Genomic DNA, 14,190 nt, shown 5'->3' on the forward strand with positions numbered 1-14,190 from the left:
TCCAACTAGAAACATGAAAAGCTTTGAAAGCATTTGAAATAGCACTGTGATGATAAACCATGGAGGGAGAGGAGAGGATAGAGAAAGAGTAAAGACAAGGAGAGGCAATGGAAATATAAGGAATATGAGAAATAAGAGACGAGAGAGAAGAAAGGGAGTTTTCCGGCCAAGAGAGGACAAATAAAAAGAGAGAGTGAGAAAGACAGTGAAGAAGAAAGAGAGAAAGCACAAGACTGGAATGTGTGAGAGTGAGAGAGGCGTAGCTTTGAAGCAGTGATTAATAGCATGTTTCATGTAAGCAGAGACAGGAGGGTTTTACAAGTCCCAGACTAGTGTCACTACAAGGACACACACACACACACTATCGAGAAGTTAGAATTTCTATGTTCACAGTCACACTCTTAGTATTGATTGGTCTATCTGCATCTCCTTTGTCTTGACATTTACCCTGTTAACCCTTACTGTTCATATTCTGACCCTTCACAGTATGGAGCGGGTCATTTTTGACCCTTTACAAAATGTTGAACCACAAAGGTATTTTACATCCATAGATCTTGGTGGGTGGTTAATCCTTTATTAATGTTTCAGAGAGCAACGTGTTTTCTTTAGGTTTGACATCTTTGTTTATAGAGAAAATACATTCACAGCCACACTAGATTACATCATGATATCTTTAGAAAAAGACAGCTATAATTATATCTATAAATTTTATTGAAAGGGAATGATGCAACCCTATTTTTTGAATGGTAGGTTTCATTATAACCATTAAAACCATCAATCAACCCTGCTTGCAAACCACACGCCCTCTTTTTCTGTCAACTGTACACAATCAACTCTGTATTGAGTGTATTAGTCGTAAAACAAAACAGCAAACTGGTTTGCAAATTTCAAACTTTGTGGCAATAAAGTGTGAGACTGCAGACTGATTGGGGCAGGATTCAGACTACTGTGCTGCTGAGGCTGCTGAGGCTGGCGTGTGGGGAAGGTGGTGTCTCTCCTTCCACAATCAGTGCAACAGGAGCTCAGGTACTTTTTATAGTCCTATGAAAGCTGCCCTCCACTATAGGCAGGACTATGTTAGGCAACCACTATGTTGGTTGCATGGGAGTTTGATTTGTTACATTGGTATAGGCTTGTTTGCATGTGCAAATGCTATGAAAAGTGTCAAGGCACCCTGTTACCCTATGTCCCTACTGTATGTACACCATGATGTTGCCTATGCACAGTTTTACTCTTTCACTGTTTCAAGATTCCCCCTTAACACCTCAAAGGTCTACAGGAGCCTCTAATGTTAACACAAATGGTGGGACAGGGGCAGTTCTCATGACAGTGTCAAGGTCCCCCTTGAACTCAGTCCTCACTGTCCTGTAATTTTAACATATTTCCATTTCTGCATATTCATGGCCACTTAAGAAATGTTCTAAAATTTCAGGCTTAAAAACGTTATTTGTTTTTTATTGCTTTCAAATTTCAAAATGGGTCAAATTTGACCCAAACAGTATTTAAGGGTTAAGTCATTCCTTTTCCTGTTTTTATTAGAGGGTTCATCAATTTTGTTGGCTTTTTATTATTTTTCTGAAAAAGGAAAATAGTTTCTTGAGAAACCTGAATGTAGTTGGCAGAGACAGTATACAATCTTTAACATTTGGATTCATTCGTGACAAGCCATTTCAAGTAAGCATTTATTAGTCTGTATTGTTTACCAACCAGTTGCATACATGGGATTTTGTGAGCACATCCTTTTTTGCCTGTAAAAATCATGTCCCACATATATTCAAAACCAGGATGAGACTCAAACCTGGGATACTAGAGTGCATGTAAACATACTCAATTGTAGAATACAATTTTACTCTGACAGGACAGTACAGTCTTATTCTCTTGTCTTGTTCCAACAAATGAGTGAATTCTAACTTCTTCACTGGTCTTATTAATCTATTTGTTTTGGAGTGTTTTTAACTTGGCAAATTCCTTTTTTCTGTCACTCATGACCCTAATAGAGACACTGGGATATCTATGTTAATAATTTGGGGAATTAAGTTTTATCCAACTTTGCCATTTTATCATCATAAGTAGGAAGGTTTTGCAGCAAAACGGAACATAAATCACAAGATGAAGTGCAGAAAGGTAAAAGTCTCTCAGCCAACATAGTATGAGTTGTGAAAGCCTGGAACTAATACTGTACAAACATTTACAAGTGTTCTTCTCTTCTTCTGATCAGTGTCTGGAGCTCAGAACCCACATGTTCTGCAGCAACATCGTGATTTTGTTGAACAGTGACTCATGAACCCAGGATCAGGTATCACACTAAATCATTACATGCATGCTATGGTTTCTGCTGTGAATGTGGATCCAATAACCTGACTCTCTATTTAGTAGTAGATTTCCGCTGCCTGGGATTACCTCAGTGCAGTGAAGCCTTAGACAGGAGATCAGCGGGGATTATCTGATACCCTCAGGAATTCACGCAATGCTGATGAAACCAGTTCACACACACATTTCATTTATACTGACTCTGCAGTAAGTGGTAGCTGAGGGACAACAAGATACTTTAGAGAGAGACACAGAAAATACATTTGCATCAGCATAGTATTCCAGGATTGCAACTCTCCTGCATTCGTCCCTCTACTAAAGGAAGGAATCTCTGTATGTATGCATGTATGTATGTATGTATGTATGTCCTTCGTGTAGCTCTTGAACCGTTCATCCAATCAACTCCACACTTGGCGGGTGCATGGCTGTGGACCCAAGGGAGTGCAGCATCAAATTCGGTCCAATTTGGACCAAATTCATGCAGCTGTACAATCCTGCCATGAGAGAGTTGAGGGGACGACATCTCTCTTCGTTTGATAACGTTAAAAGTTAGGCTTTGTTGTGGGTTTTCCGACTCGTTTTAAAAAAGACGAGAAAAACGGAGAAAGAGATTGAATGAACTGAGAGGGAGAGCAAGCGACAGAGACAGGCTGGAAAGCTTTCTCTGAGAGAGAGAAAGGCCACGAATGACAGAAATATAACGTTATTGTCTGATTGTTTCATAGTGGTTATGTTCTAAAGAACAAATAAACAACCATCAAACACTCAACAGGTGATTTACTGTGGAGACAGACATTTGGTGCAATTTGGACACGCGCCACATTTAATATTAAGAAACCTTGAATAAACAAGTGTTCAATGAGCCACTCAGCTCTGTGTCTGATTGCAGCGGGGGCTGTTTGATATGAACACCATCACATCACAGCAGGGTGGAGCTTCTGGGCTCTAACTTGCTTAGCGAGACAAAGGAACGCACCACACTCAGTTAAACTGCCTGAGAGAGAAAAACAAGCGCACACAGGAGAGAAAAGGTGTAGGCAGTAAAACAAGCCAACAGGAGTGCAGACACATTTGATTGGCAGAAAAATCAACCAATGGAAGGCTGTAAACTGCTTCAACGGTTCAACCTCAGTTTACTTTCACTGGTGAAGTTTCTGTCTGGATTTAAACCATTTAATTCATTAATTCCTTATCGTTTTAATTGATAGGTTTGTCAATTGATACATATATATGCTGTTGTCAAGAAATAATAAGCAGATGGCCCGTTCCAAACAGGCACGTTTTGAACGGGCACTGAACCAGTTTACCCAATAACACTAATTCTGTCTACGTTCTCCTAATTGTGATTTAGTAAGCCGAGTGAGTACATTCTGTGCCAACAGGTTGGATTTGGCAAGACAATCTGCTGGATTGCTTGATTGTAGAAAACAGGTAATGGGCTTTAGTGTATGTAAGTGAAGGAAGTTACAACTTTCACAGTTTCTACATAGCTACACAGAAAAAATATGTCTAGTACATTCATCCTCCTCAGTAAAGCCACAGACGAGAGGGGGAAGGAAGAGAAAGCAACAGGGTTTACAGGAAATTTTGTCTTAATTTGAGAAAATACCACAGGATTAAGATGTAGGGTACCAACAGTAATGCTATTGTGAAGTTATGGTTGATACACAAAGGCATTTTGATTAAACTAATAATAACACAGTGTTATAATGAAGAAAAACAATACATGTGGCACTTTTCAAACACTTACCTTGACAGCTGCAGTGACAGCGGCAGTGGCTGCGATGCTCAGCCCCTGCTTCCCGAAGTTCACCATGGTCTCATAGCTTCTCTCCTTGGCCTGCACAATATACTCATCTATTTCCTGGAGGGAGAGAATCAATAGCACTTTTCTAGTGGACAGTTTCATCGAGTGAAAAGCTGAGACTTTAATATTTTCAGGTACACACACACGAAAACAAAACAAGCCATGTATACAGACATGGATGGATGGACGGGTGATCTTACCCTCTCTCTGGAGGACAGCAGCGGGTGCAGACACTTCCTGTAAATCAGACTCGCTCCTCTGGTGTACGGGGACAGCAGCCAGATCACAAAGGCTATCTTCAGCTCATAGTACAGAGGAAACCTGGACATGAACACACACATATAGAACATTAATGAGGGCTGATATTAACTCTGTGTTCCAGCATAATCCTTTAGCTGTCATTACTATGAGGCCATTCTAAAGAAATTGTAAATGTTGTGAAATGTTCGAGAAGTGCAGGTGGGGGTGGGGTGCACATAAGAATACAGATGCCAGTCAATAACTGTAACTCAAGAGTCATAATCCATGAATTTATGTTTACAAAGAATGAAGTACAAAGAATTGATAAGAGCTCAAGTGGGGCGTAGAGAATTTAGTGCATGGGTGTATGTCTCATTAATCATAGGTAAATAGAAGGTTGATTGTGGTATTGATTCCAGGTGATACTGTATCTCCCAGCCCTGTTTAGTAGGTGTATATAATGAGAGAATGGCGTGTGTGTGCATGTATTTGTGTATGTGCTTGCTGAGATATCACCACACGTGTGTCTGTATTTGTGTGTTAACTCACCATGCCAGTGTGAGGTCAGTGATGGTCTCCACCACGGTGTAGAGGGCAAACACGATCCAGTACATCATCCATCGGACCTACACACACACACACACACACACAAGCAGAGAGAGAGAACAAAAGTGAACAATGTGATTTCTTGTTTAAAATACAGAAATATGAGATGCTCCGGGGGGCAGAGGGGGTTTAAGGCAGAGACCATGACTTGTAACGTCTGGGTGCTTTTGTTGCATGTCCGTCTCTTTGTGCCCTCACTTCCTCTCATAACTCTACTGTCAACTCTCTGATTCTCTTTCACCACAGCTACAATATCAGCTGTTGATTTGTCCTTGAAAAAAAAAAACAGTGTCATAATTGCAAAGTGCTTTCCAAAGTCTAATATTTTTGAGATTCATGAATATTTGATTCTACCCTACAGTCATTTTGTGTGTATGAGAGTGTGGTGAGAAAATCAAATCGCAGCCATTTGACTCACCTTGATATTCTAATATTTAGCATCACCAAAACTGGTCAAATGAGTTTGTGGTGGGAGCATATTGAAAAGATGTGAGCTCTAACTGTGTTTAGTAGAGCTAACCCTGCTCTAAATGAATCTAACAAGTGAACATGGTCTTTATGGTCAACACTTGAGGACTTGAATAACTGGATTAAAGCCACTTTATACCTGGTAAGGTCTTAAAGTTACAGAATGTGAGGCTCAGATGGTAGCCTTCTCTTTTCTCTCTCCTTTTATCCTCTACCTCTTTCCCTCTCAGGCCACTAGTAGAGAAGGGCAAACAGAGGTTACAGAGGTTTAGAGATTTTTTTCTCTCCTTGCTTTTTATTCTTTCTCTGTCCTCCCTGCTCTCTCCTTTACTCCCTCCATCCCTCTTTAAGGGCTTTCCAGGCTCTTCTGGCTCTATTTCCATATCAAAGCCAGCGCTAGACGGTGGCAGGCGGGCAGACAGTCACATGGCAGGCTGAGGTATTAGCTAGACCCGGGCCGCTGCCGCATGACTGAACACACACTGACACTAGCTAATGAAATGTCAGTGTGTATGTGTGTGTGTGTGTGTACGAGTGAGAGCGAGGGTAAAGACTGTGTTTAAAAGAGAAAGAACAAGAGAGAGGGACAGTGCACATAAACACACACATTCACCCGTCTCACAAGCACAAACACACACACACATCGCTTTCTCTCCTCTGCCTGCACCATTACTGCTGGACTGGTTAATTGGTGACCTCATAGTGAACTCCCTCACACACAGAGGCTCATGGGAATGATAAATGTAAAGGGGAAAGAGAGTGAAACACAGAGCCGGTGAGATGGAGAGGACGTCTAATTTATATGTTTCAATCTACTTCTGCCTCCCCTGCTTTCTTCTACCTCTCCCTTTCATCTTCCACTTCATACCCCTTCTCTCTCTCTCTCTCTCTTTCCCTCCCTCCTTCATCTCATCAGTAGGGAGGACATTAAGATGTGACCTCCGTGAAATATACAGCAGCCATTTTGCCTTCCTGAGGCAATAGCAGACATTTACTGGCCCTGTCTGTGAATAACTGCCTTCCATTAAAAGAGAAAAGAAAAAAAAAAAACACCTGACATCAGCTCTTTCCATCCACCAGCTACAACCAACCAGCAAGCTTGACTGTCAAAGAGTTAAAGTGAGTAAATATCTTTAAAGTTAGTTTTTTAGTTTGAAGCATTTTGATGCACAGTTAATGAGTAAAATGTTGCTGTAGTATGAAATCTAATGTAATAAATACAAACATCTTCACAGGGTCAATCACAGCCATGCTATCAAGCTTTTGGTTGCAAACTCATCAGTTCCTCCATGTTAACCTTTTGTCTTGACAACCTCAGCATAAAGCACGTGTCATGTCATACTCAGCACACTGTTGCTCTGCCGCTCTTTTACTTAAGACTCTAGCAGGCGCCGACTGGCCATCGGGAAGTTTGGGAATTTTCCCCGGTGGGCTGGTCGTGTGAGTTCCTGACCCCGGCGTTCTATAACCTATATACAGATATTCAATAGGTCACCATGGCTGCAGTGACACGGCTGGTGCAATCCATGATAGCAGTTGCCATCACAACTTAAACTGAAAGTATCAAGTACTCAGGCAGTCAGTATCTAGCACACGTTGCAGAAACAGGGATAGAAAGAGAAAACCCGCAGCTGCCGGTGCAGAGAAGGTGTGCTGACGTTGCACAGTGTGCAGGTGATGATGAGGACAGTGGTGAAGAGGCAGAATACAACAATAAGTATTGTTCATGCTCATGTCAGACAGTCCAAATGATGTGTGCTTAACAAACAGATGAACGTGAGTCAGACAGGGAAGCTTAGAGGAAGTCTTTGCAGGGACGTCAGTGGAGACATGTGTGACCACCAGCCGGTGCCCATGAACAATAGAGTTTAATTGAAGAATAGACATGTTTTGCGCTCTCATGTGGTCTTCCTGATTGAATCCAACTAATTACTGGTCATCTGGAAAATCAAGTTTCAGAGTCAGAGAGGGAGAGCTTTGATACGAGCATGTTGTGTCAGTTAGAATTCGGTGGATCAAATTAACAGCAAATTCCCAGGTTGCCTTTTGTTGCCAGTCTGCCCCTGGACTTTGCCATTTTTTGATACGTTTACTGAGAATTTACAGCAAGTTGAGAATTTAAAACTTTAAAATTGTGAATTTGTAACTACAGAAGTGTTCATTGTGCTGGTGGCCTTGCTTTCAGCTTCCAAAACTGTTCACTTCCTCTCTGCTTTTCCCATCTTTACAAGCAGTTGCAAGGTTTGTCACAGCCTTTAATGTGTGATTGACAGATCATGAATTCACTTGCACAACACATAATACAGTGTCTATAATTATGCATCATTTTGGGGGAGGAATATAATTCACAATCATTCAAGTTTCCTTTAGCTTAAAGGCATTTTATAAGCAAAATATTGTTTCACAACTGATGGCATCAACAGTAAGTGTATCATTTATATTAATATCCCCATTAAAGCTGACACTCCACTACTGCCCAGTCAGTCCAGAACAAGACACCAGAACCAGAATCTCCTTGAAAAAGAAGTGCTGGTTGTCTAAATAAGTGAGTACAGTTGTTCATTTAAATACTGCTGCTTTCTGTGATTTCAGCAGAGACAACACAGCCATCAGACAAGTCTGCTCAAGTCAGGCTGACGTCCAGGCAGCTCACTATAGACGCCCATTTGTTAGAAGCAGAGTGGAGTCAAACAGTAGAGCCTAGGGGTCAAAAGCTTTAACTGTCCTCATTCAACACTTTATCATTTCTGTGTCAGCAGCGGAGAGGCAGCGCAGGGGCAGTGAGGAGTAGTGGACAGCAGGAGTGCTGGCCAGTCCTGTTGATGAAGAAGAATCTATCCATACAAATGGAGAGAACATTTTTTAACAGAATATCCAGTTAATTGGCAAAAGAGAATTCGACTTCATGTGTGTTTCCATCAACTGCCATTATGTGAACAGATGATGAACAGCTGGCGGCACTAATTTTTCAGTCTGCTGTCTGAAGTAGAGGCCACAACAATATGACATGATTAAAAGAGTGGCAGTGAAAAACAATGGAGATGATGGAAATACTGAATTTCCGTGAGGAGGGCAAATGCTGGTTTTACTCGTCTTAAGAGTGTTCAACAAGACACTGACTGAGAAACATGTCAGAAAACATGTCCGTCAGAAAGCCTCCAGATGTACTATATGCACACACACACACACACACACACACACACAAGAGTAATAAAAACATGAAGAGAGGGTTGGGCCTCTGGAATGAATTTTAAGAGTCAACTTGAACTAGAGTAACCTCTGACAGGGCGTTCTGTAGCTGAAGTCATATGAAAGCAGTTGTCGTCTTCAAGTCATGAAATAGATTTCATCAATGTCTACATGAGATCACACATATGTGCTTCAGGTGACCAGTTATAATAATAATAATTATAAGGGCTCTTTAAGTTAACTGATAAAAAAACATTTGCACTTCAACATGAGAAATGTGACACTTTATAGTAAACATCAGGGAGACATTTTTATTCTTTTTATTAAAAAGAATAGATTCTTCTTCATGTAAATGTCTGGAAGAGCTCAGTAATAAAATAGTCAAATCATATTTTAGTTGCTTTTTGTCAGTGGATATAAATGTGACTGATTGTGATAAATGGCTATATGATATTGTCTCATATCGACTGCAGGCCTCTGAATTGAATCAAATAGAAATCGTATCATGGCAGACTTTGTGATCTTATCGTTGTCCAATGAATGGATATGAGGTATGATGATGAAACTTGTGGTTTACATCACTAGCACTAAGTGCAAAGTGTGCAGCTGAGGTGGCAGCCATGCAGACAAAAGTTAGAAGTGAAATCATGTATGCTGAGCAGGAGGAAGTCATTACTAAGAGACTGGTCCAGGAGACCTTCTTCTCCTTGGCAACTTCCAAGTGTGGGTCATAAAGGTCATCTGGCAAAAAAGCTGGCGGTGGCTTTACTGTTACTGCAGCACAATGAAATATCATCCAGCAAAGAAGCACACCAGACAGGATGGAACACAACCGGATGGGATACCTTGACCTTGCAAGAATACACAGCTAAAATCCTCCACGTTAGCTTCTGTGACTCCAATGTAGCAGTTTCTTTCATCTGTCTTTCTGAACACATGAGACATGCTCCTGCTTCAATATTATTGAGCAATTTTTTGAAGTATCCATTGATGTTCATTTCTATCCGTTTCATCCTTAAATCCAGAGTTGTTAACAGAAATTCACAGGTCACGAGAGGCCATATGGGCTTTTGATAGAAATGTATCTCTAACAAATCAATTACTATATGCAACTGAGGGAAGTGAGACCCAGTGACAGCAGCAGCAGCAGCAGCAGAGGCAGACAGTGAGGAAGACAAAGAGGAGAAACAGAGAGTGAAAGGTAGTTAGAAGCAGAGTCACAGCTTACTGTGGCTCAGTCTGTGAGCTGCTGTGTTAAAGCTGTGTGTGAATGTGTTACTAACTCAGCAGACTGGGATTTCACTCTCACTGACATTAGTTTCATCACCCGACTCCAGCAAGAACACAACTCCAGCTGCATGAACCTATACACATGTATAGGTTCCCATCAATCCCTGGCTTACATGGAAATCAGTGCTAAAGATGCAATTCACATTCTGCTTTTCCAATGATCAATATCTACAATCCCAGACACTTACTTCCCTGAACTGGATGCTGTCATCAGGTGACACCTTTAGAGAGTGGAATCTTTGAGATATTCCATCAAAATGTGTGTCATTTAAACATGAGGCTCTCTACTGAGAATTCAAAAATGTGCAAACTTTGGTCGTTACGCTACGAGTCCCGACCTCACACCCTGCGCGCTGTTATTGGCTGAGGGCTACACACCCACTGTCCAAAGGTTGACGCCCAGAAACGTCCCCAACACAGCAAAATAATAAGAAAATAAGAAAATACAGACAGAGGGCAGAGTCTCTGTAGATACATACACCGCTACACACTTCTAGTGGGTCATACCTGATGACTTTTGTATGAGTCTATACAATGTTTTTTTAGGAAAATCTTCCATAGTACATCTTTAAAGAAGGTAGCAGCTAAGTTAAATCATCTGCTTTTCATATAATGTTTAAATATATAACTTGCAGAGCTATCAGTAATAAAGCCAAGGTAATATTTCTGGTGTGAAATCCATGGAATCAGAGTTTCTTAAACAGCCTCGCTTCCTCGTTTCCTGTCACTCTCTTTATTTATTTGCACTTGTGATTAAACTGAACTGGGAGCACTAATCTGACCGTAAACATCTCCTCCCTCATACTCATGGCTCACATTCACCTCTTCCAACTACTAATAAATCTCAACACTTCAGGTTGGGCTTTGAGTGAAATGAAAGGGAAAATTAAAATGAGACAAATTTTTAAAAAAGTGAATATTTGACTAATTTTACAGACTAGACGAGTCAGCATGACAAATCAAAGCTACATCACAGAGTGAGGGCTTAGTTCAACATTAACCTGCAATCAGCATAGAAAATGCACTGTTGCCATAACTCATGTAGTGTTTTGTGCGAGGGACATGGATCTCTCATTAAAAGCAACAAGTTTGTGCCCCTTTGTGTCTGGAGGCATTCTTGTAAATGAAGAAAAACAGTGAAATAGCTAAACAGTAAAAGACTTCTGGAAAGTACAGATTGATTATTCACAAATGTATCTTTGATCTTTGATGTTCAAGTACTTTCCAGAAGTTCTGGATGTATGAAAGAGTGAAGGGTGTGTAAATACTTCACTTGAAGCCAGGAATCTGATTGCTTAATTTGTAGTCTGACACTGTAGAGTGTTTGCATGGTCTGAGGGCATGAACATGTGAATCTGGCTGGGTGCAGCTGAGGTTATTACAGGATGAGGAGGTGCCTGTTTGGCTCTGTGGGTAATCAACAACACAGAAAGACTCCTACATACTGGAGCTCTCAACTGTAAGGATAAAGTCAGAACACACCAACAAACTAGAAGCACCAATTCCGAATGCACGAGGCTCCACTTGCCAACCCGACTAATGCAGATATTAAATGTAGCAGGTGCAGCACTTTCATCAAGTTTAAGAAGTCGATTTCTCAAGTGTGAAATCTAATAACGAGGTCACATGCACAGAGACAATGACGGCCTGTCTAAGCACACCTGCTATTCCTGTCAACATAAATACAACGCTCTCTGTACAAAAAGTTAAGTGAAGTCAAATATAAAATCAGATCAGTAGTGTTGCTCATTTCACACCTTTCAAATAACTCTGCCTATTATGATGAACATGTCTGAGGGAGACCAGCTTCTCTCTATAGAAACATTTGAAATAACAAAGAATAAATAGAAATTAAAGTTTATAAAAAAGAAGTGCAGGTCATATTTAAGTCATCTTTGTGCTTGCAGCGATACTGAAAATGTGGCTGCCATGTTTTCCAGGCAACCACAGAAGAAGAAAACTGTACAATTAGGAAAAGATGTATTTGGCAGGTTGCATTTGATCTGAATTAAATGATTATTAACAGTCTTTTAAATTAGATTTGTCTACACGGGCTCATTACAGTAATGTAAAATGATATAATGATAGATTGCAGTGCAGTTTGTACTGTTGCTTTGGACAAATCATTTCAGGATTCATAGATTTGCTGACACCAGTGTTTAGTCATACTGATAATAACTCAGTCTGGTTTATTCTAAAAAATATTTGACATATATTTAAGGCAGTGGACATAGAGTAGATGGTAACTACTTTGGCTGCTTACTCAAATCTCAAACCCTACATATAGACACTGAAGTGCAAAAATAAAACAACTAAATTGAAGCAGGTCATCCATAAATGCCAAGTGATGCTCATGAACTTACATATTCTTTGACGTTTTTGGTCTTGACAGCTTTGTAGGAGTAGTATGCAGGATACAGGGTCCCAAACACCAGCCTGCAGGGAGACACAACACACAACATTAAGCTCATCATTACTGTCACATGTTAAATTAGCCATTTACTAATATTTCCATAACATTCGCAAACCTGGAAACACAAAAGCACAGCTGAGATGTTGCCATGGTTGCAACAGCATTTATAATGTTAGTAGAGTGTCACTGTTTTGTCCCTCTGTGAGAAGTTCAACATGATTAGGATCTACTGATGTATTCTGAACATAGGTCTACTGTATGAGTGATGGATCTATGTTACAGCTTCATACACAGTCACTATAGAGTTTCATTCAGAATTAAATATATGAGGCTGTTAGCATTAAAAGCTGATATTGTGGAGGTGCTTTTCACAAGGTAGGAGGAAGTGATAAGTAGAGTTGAGTACAGTTTAAAACCTGCAGTGTGTCTCTGCTTCTACTGCCTGATATCAACAGTCACAACTGTTTCCCCTCACACTAGTGAAGGGGATTTTAGCCTCAAACCAAAATGGCAGTTCAGTATAATCCTCAGAGCAAACTGAGGCTTATATACAAAATTGTGATTTTCCAGTTAAAAGCCATCATCTGTTCCTGCAGGACAATTTGGGGACTTATTTATATCCCGCTATGATCGGGTGTTGGGTCCTGACCCAGACTCTGGAAACCACTGGAACACAAGACAATGACTCAGTGTTTCCTCTGTAATCTTCTGCAGCAGCAGTGGTTGGGGGGTAATTTGGGGTTTGGTTCCATGTCTGGTCCAGTGCAGGTTTCAACACCCCATCAAATGTTCTGCACTCTTCTTGTGTCTTCTCGTGCTTACATACACAGTATGTGCAAATAGCATTTTTATTGTTTGACTCTTAACATCTTGGTGATTAGTGATCATGACTGCGGTGCTTTTAAACTGCGCTGCTGATTAGCTTTTCCTTTCTGTAGGTGGTGCTATTCTGTCTGTTCAGCCCTGCCAACTGCACAGTTATTCTTCTGTTTATTGGAAACAGAAGGGAAGCAGTGAACTATTCAAAAAATCAGAAGAACTATGAGACACTGAGAGTTTAGAAGCATAAAACTAAACAGTTTATGTTACATCAATCAGTGAGAGAGCTCAGCAGACATCATTTATATACTGAATGACACTGCTTAGATTTTTACATGCCCTCTTGTAGCATTTAACAGCATGTTTGTTCATTATTGCCCAGTATATAGTATCTCTAGTCTATAGTCTAAAAGTGAATTATGTTGCTACATTTAAATACTGATGCAAACAACAGTGATTATTCTCAACATTCTGTCTCTCTCATAGATGCTATTTCTGGCATTTTTTCACATATACAAACATGTGCAACACAGTGAATGCTTTTGATGAAACTGTGTGCTGGTATTCCAAAATTGAAACAATTATCGTGTCTCTCCCCCTCAATGACAGCAGGCTTTCCACCCCGCCTACAAGTGTGGCTGTTCAGAGAAGCTATAAACACTTTTGTTTTCTGACGTGGTCAGATGACACGTCGTACAAAGTGTCAGTTACTCTTTAAAGCTGCGTCGATAGGTTTTTTTGGCCACTTGGGAGCAGCAAAACAAGCTGAATACATATCATCTGACACATCATCACCTTATTAAGTCGTTACAGGTGACATGTTAGCAAAGAGTTGACTATTTACAAATCCAGCACAACATCCAGAGCAACATTAGCATCCGTTTGGAGTGGTGTTTGTGTCCACCTGATACAGTCCAGCATTCATTCTCCTTTTTGGATTTGTATCCAACAACTACTGAGAAAAATATGTGTCTCTTTAGCTGCTAAATGCTTCACTATGTTCACCAGCTAGTCTCTAACTGAGTGTGTCTGCTGTTTGGTGCTGAGC

At 40.5% G+C, this 14,190-nt stretch overlaps 1 protein-coding gene across 4 annotated transcripts in view; it reads right to left on the reverse strand.

Moving 5' to 3' along the window:
• The window catches only part of reep3b (receptor accessory protein 3b), a 41,936-nt gene that overhangs the window by 12,456 nt on the left and 15,290 nt on the right, over positions 1–14,190 (reverse strand). For 3 of the 4 annotated variants that reach the window (XR_010924784.1, XM_067575547.1, XM_067575545.1), the window contains exons 1-4: positions 12,274–12,384; positions 4,907–4,983; positions 4,318–4,438; positions 4,061–4,174 (exon numbers count right to left, since the gene is read on the reverse strand). Coding sequence is in view for 3 of the 4 variants with exons in the window: in XM_067575547.1 (XP_067431648.1) it covers positions 4,061–4,174; positions 4,318–4,438; positions 4,907–4,983; positions 12,274–12,384 (423 nt within the window). In the remaining variant the exon portion in view is untranslated. Of the gene's footprint in view, positions 1–4,060; positions 4,175–4,317; positions 4,439–4,906; positions 4,984–12,273; positions 12,385–14,190 lie in introns of those variants that run through there. The other variant, XM_067575546.1, reaches the window with a different exon arrangement.

Source organism: Thunnus thynnus, chromosome 20 (genome assembly GCF_963924715.1).
Source record: "Thunnus thynnus chromosome 20, fThuThy2.1, whole genome shotgun sequence".
Lineage (NCBI taxonomy): Eukaryota > Metazoa > Chordata > Actinopteri > Scombriformes > Scombridae > Thunnus > Thunnus thynnus.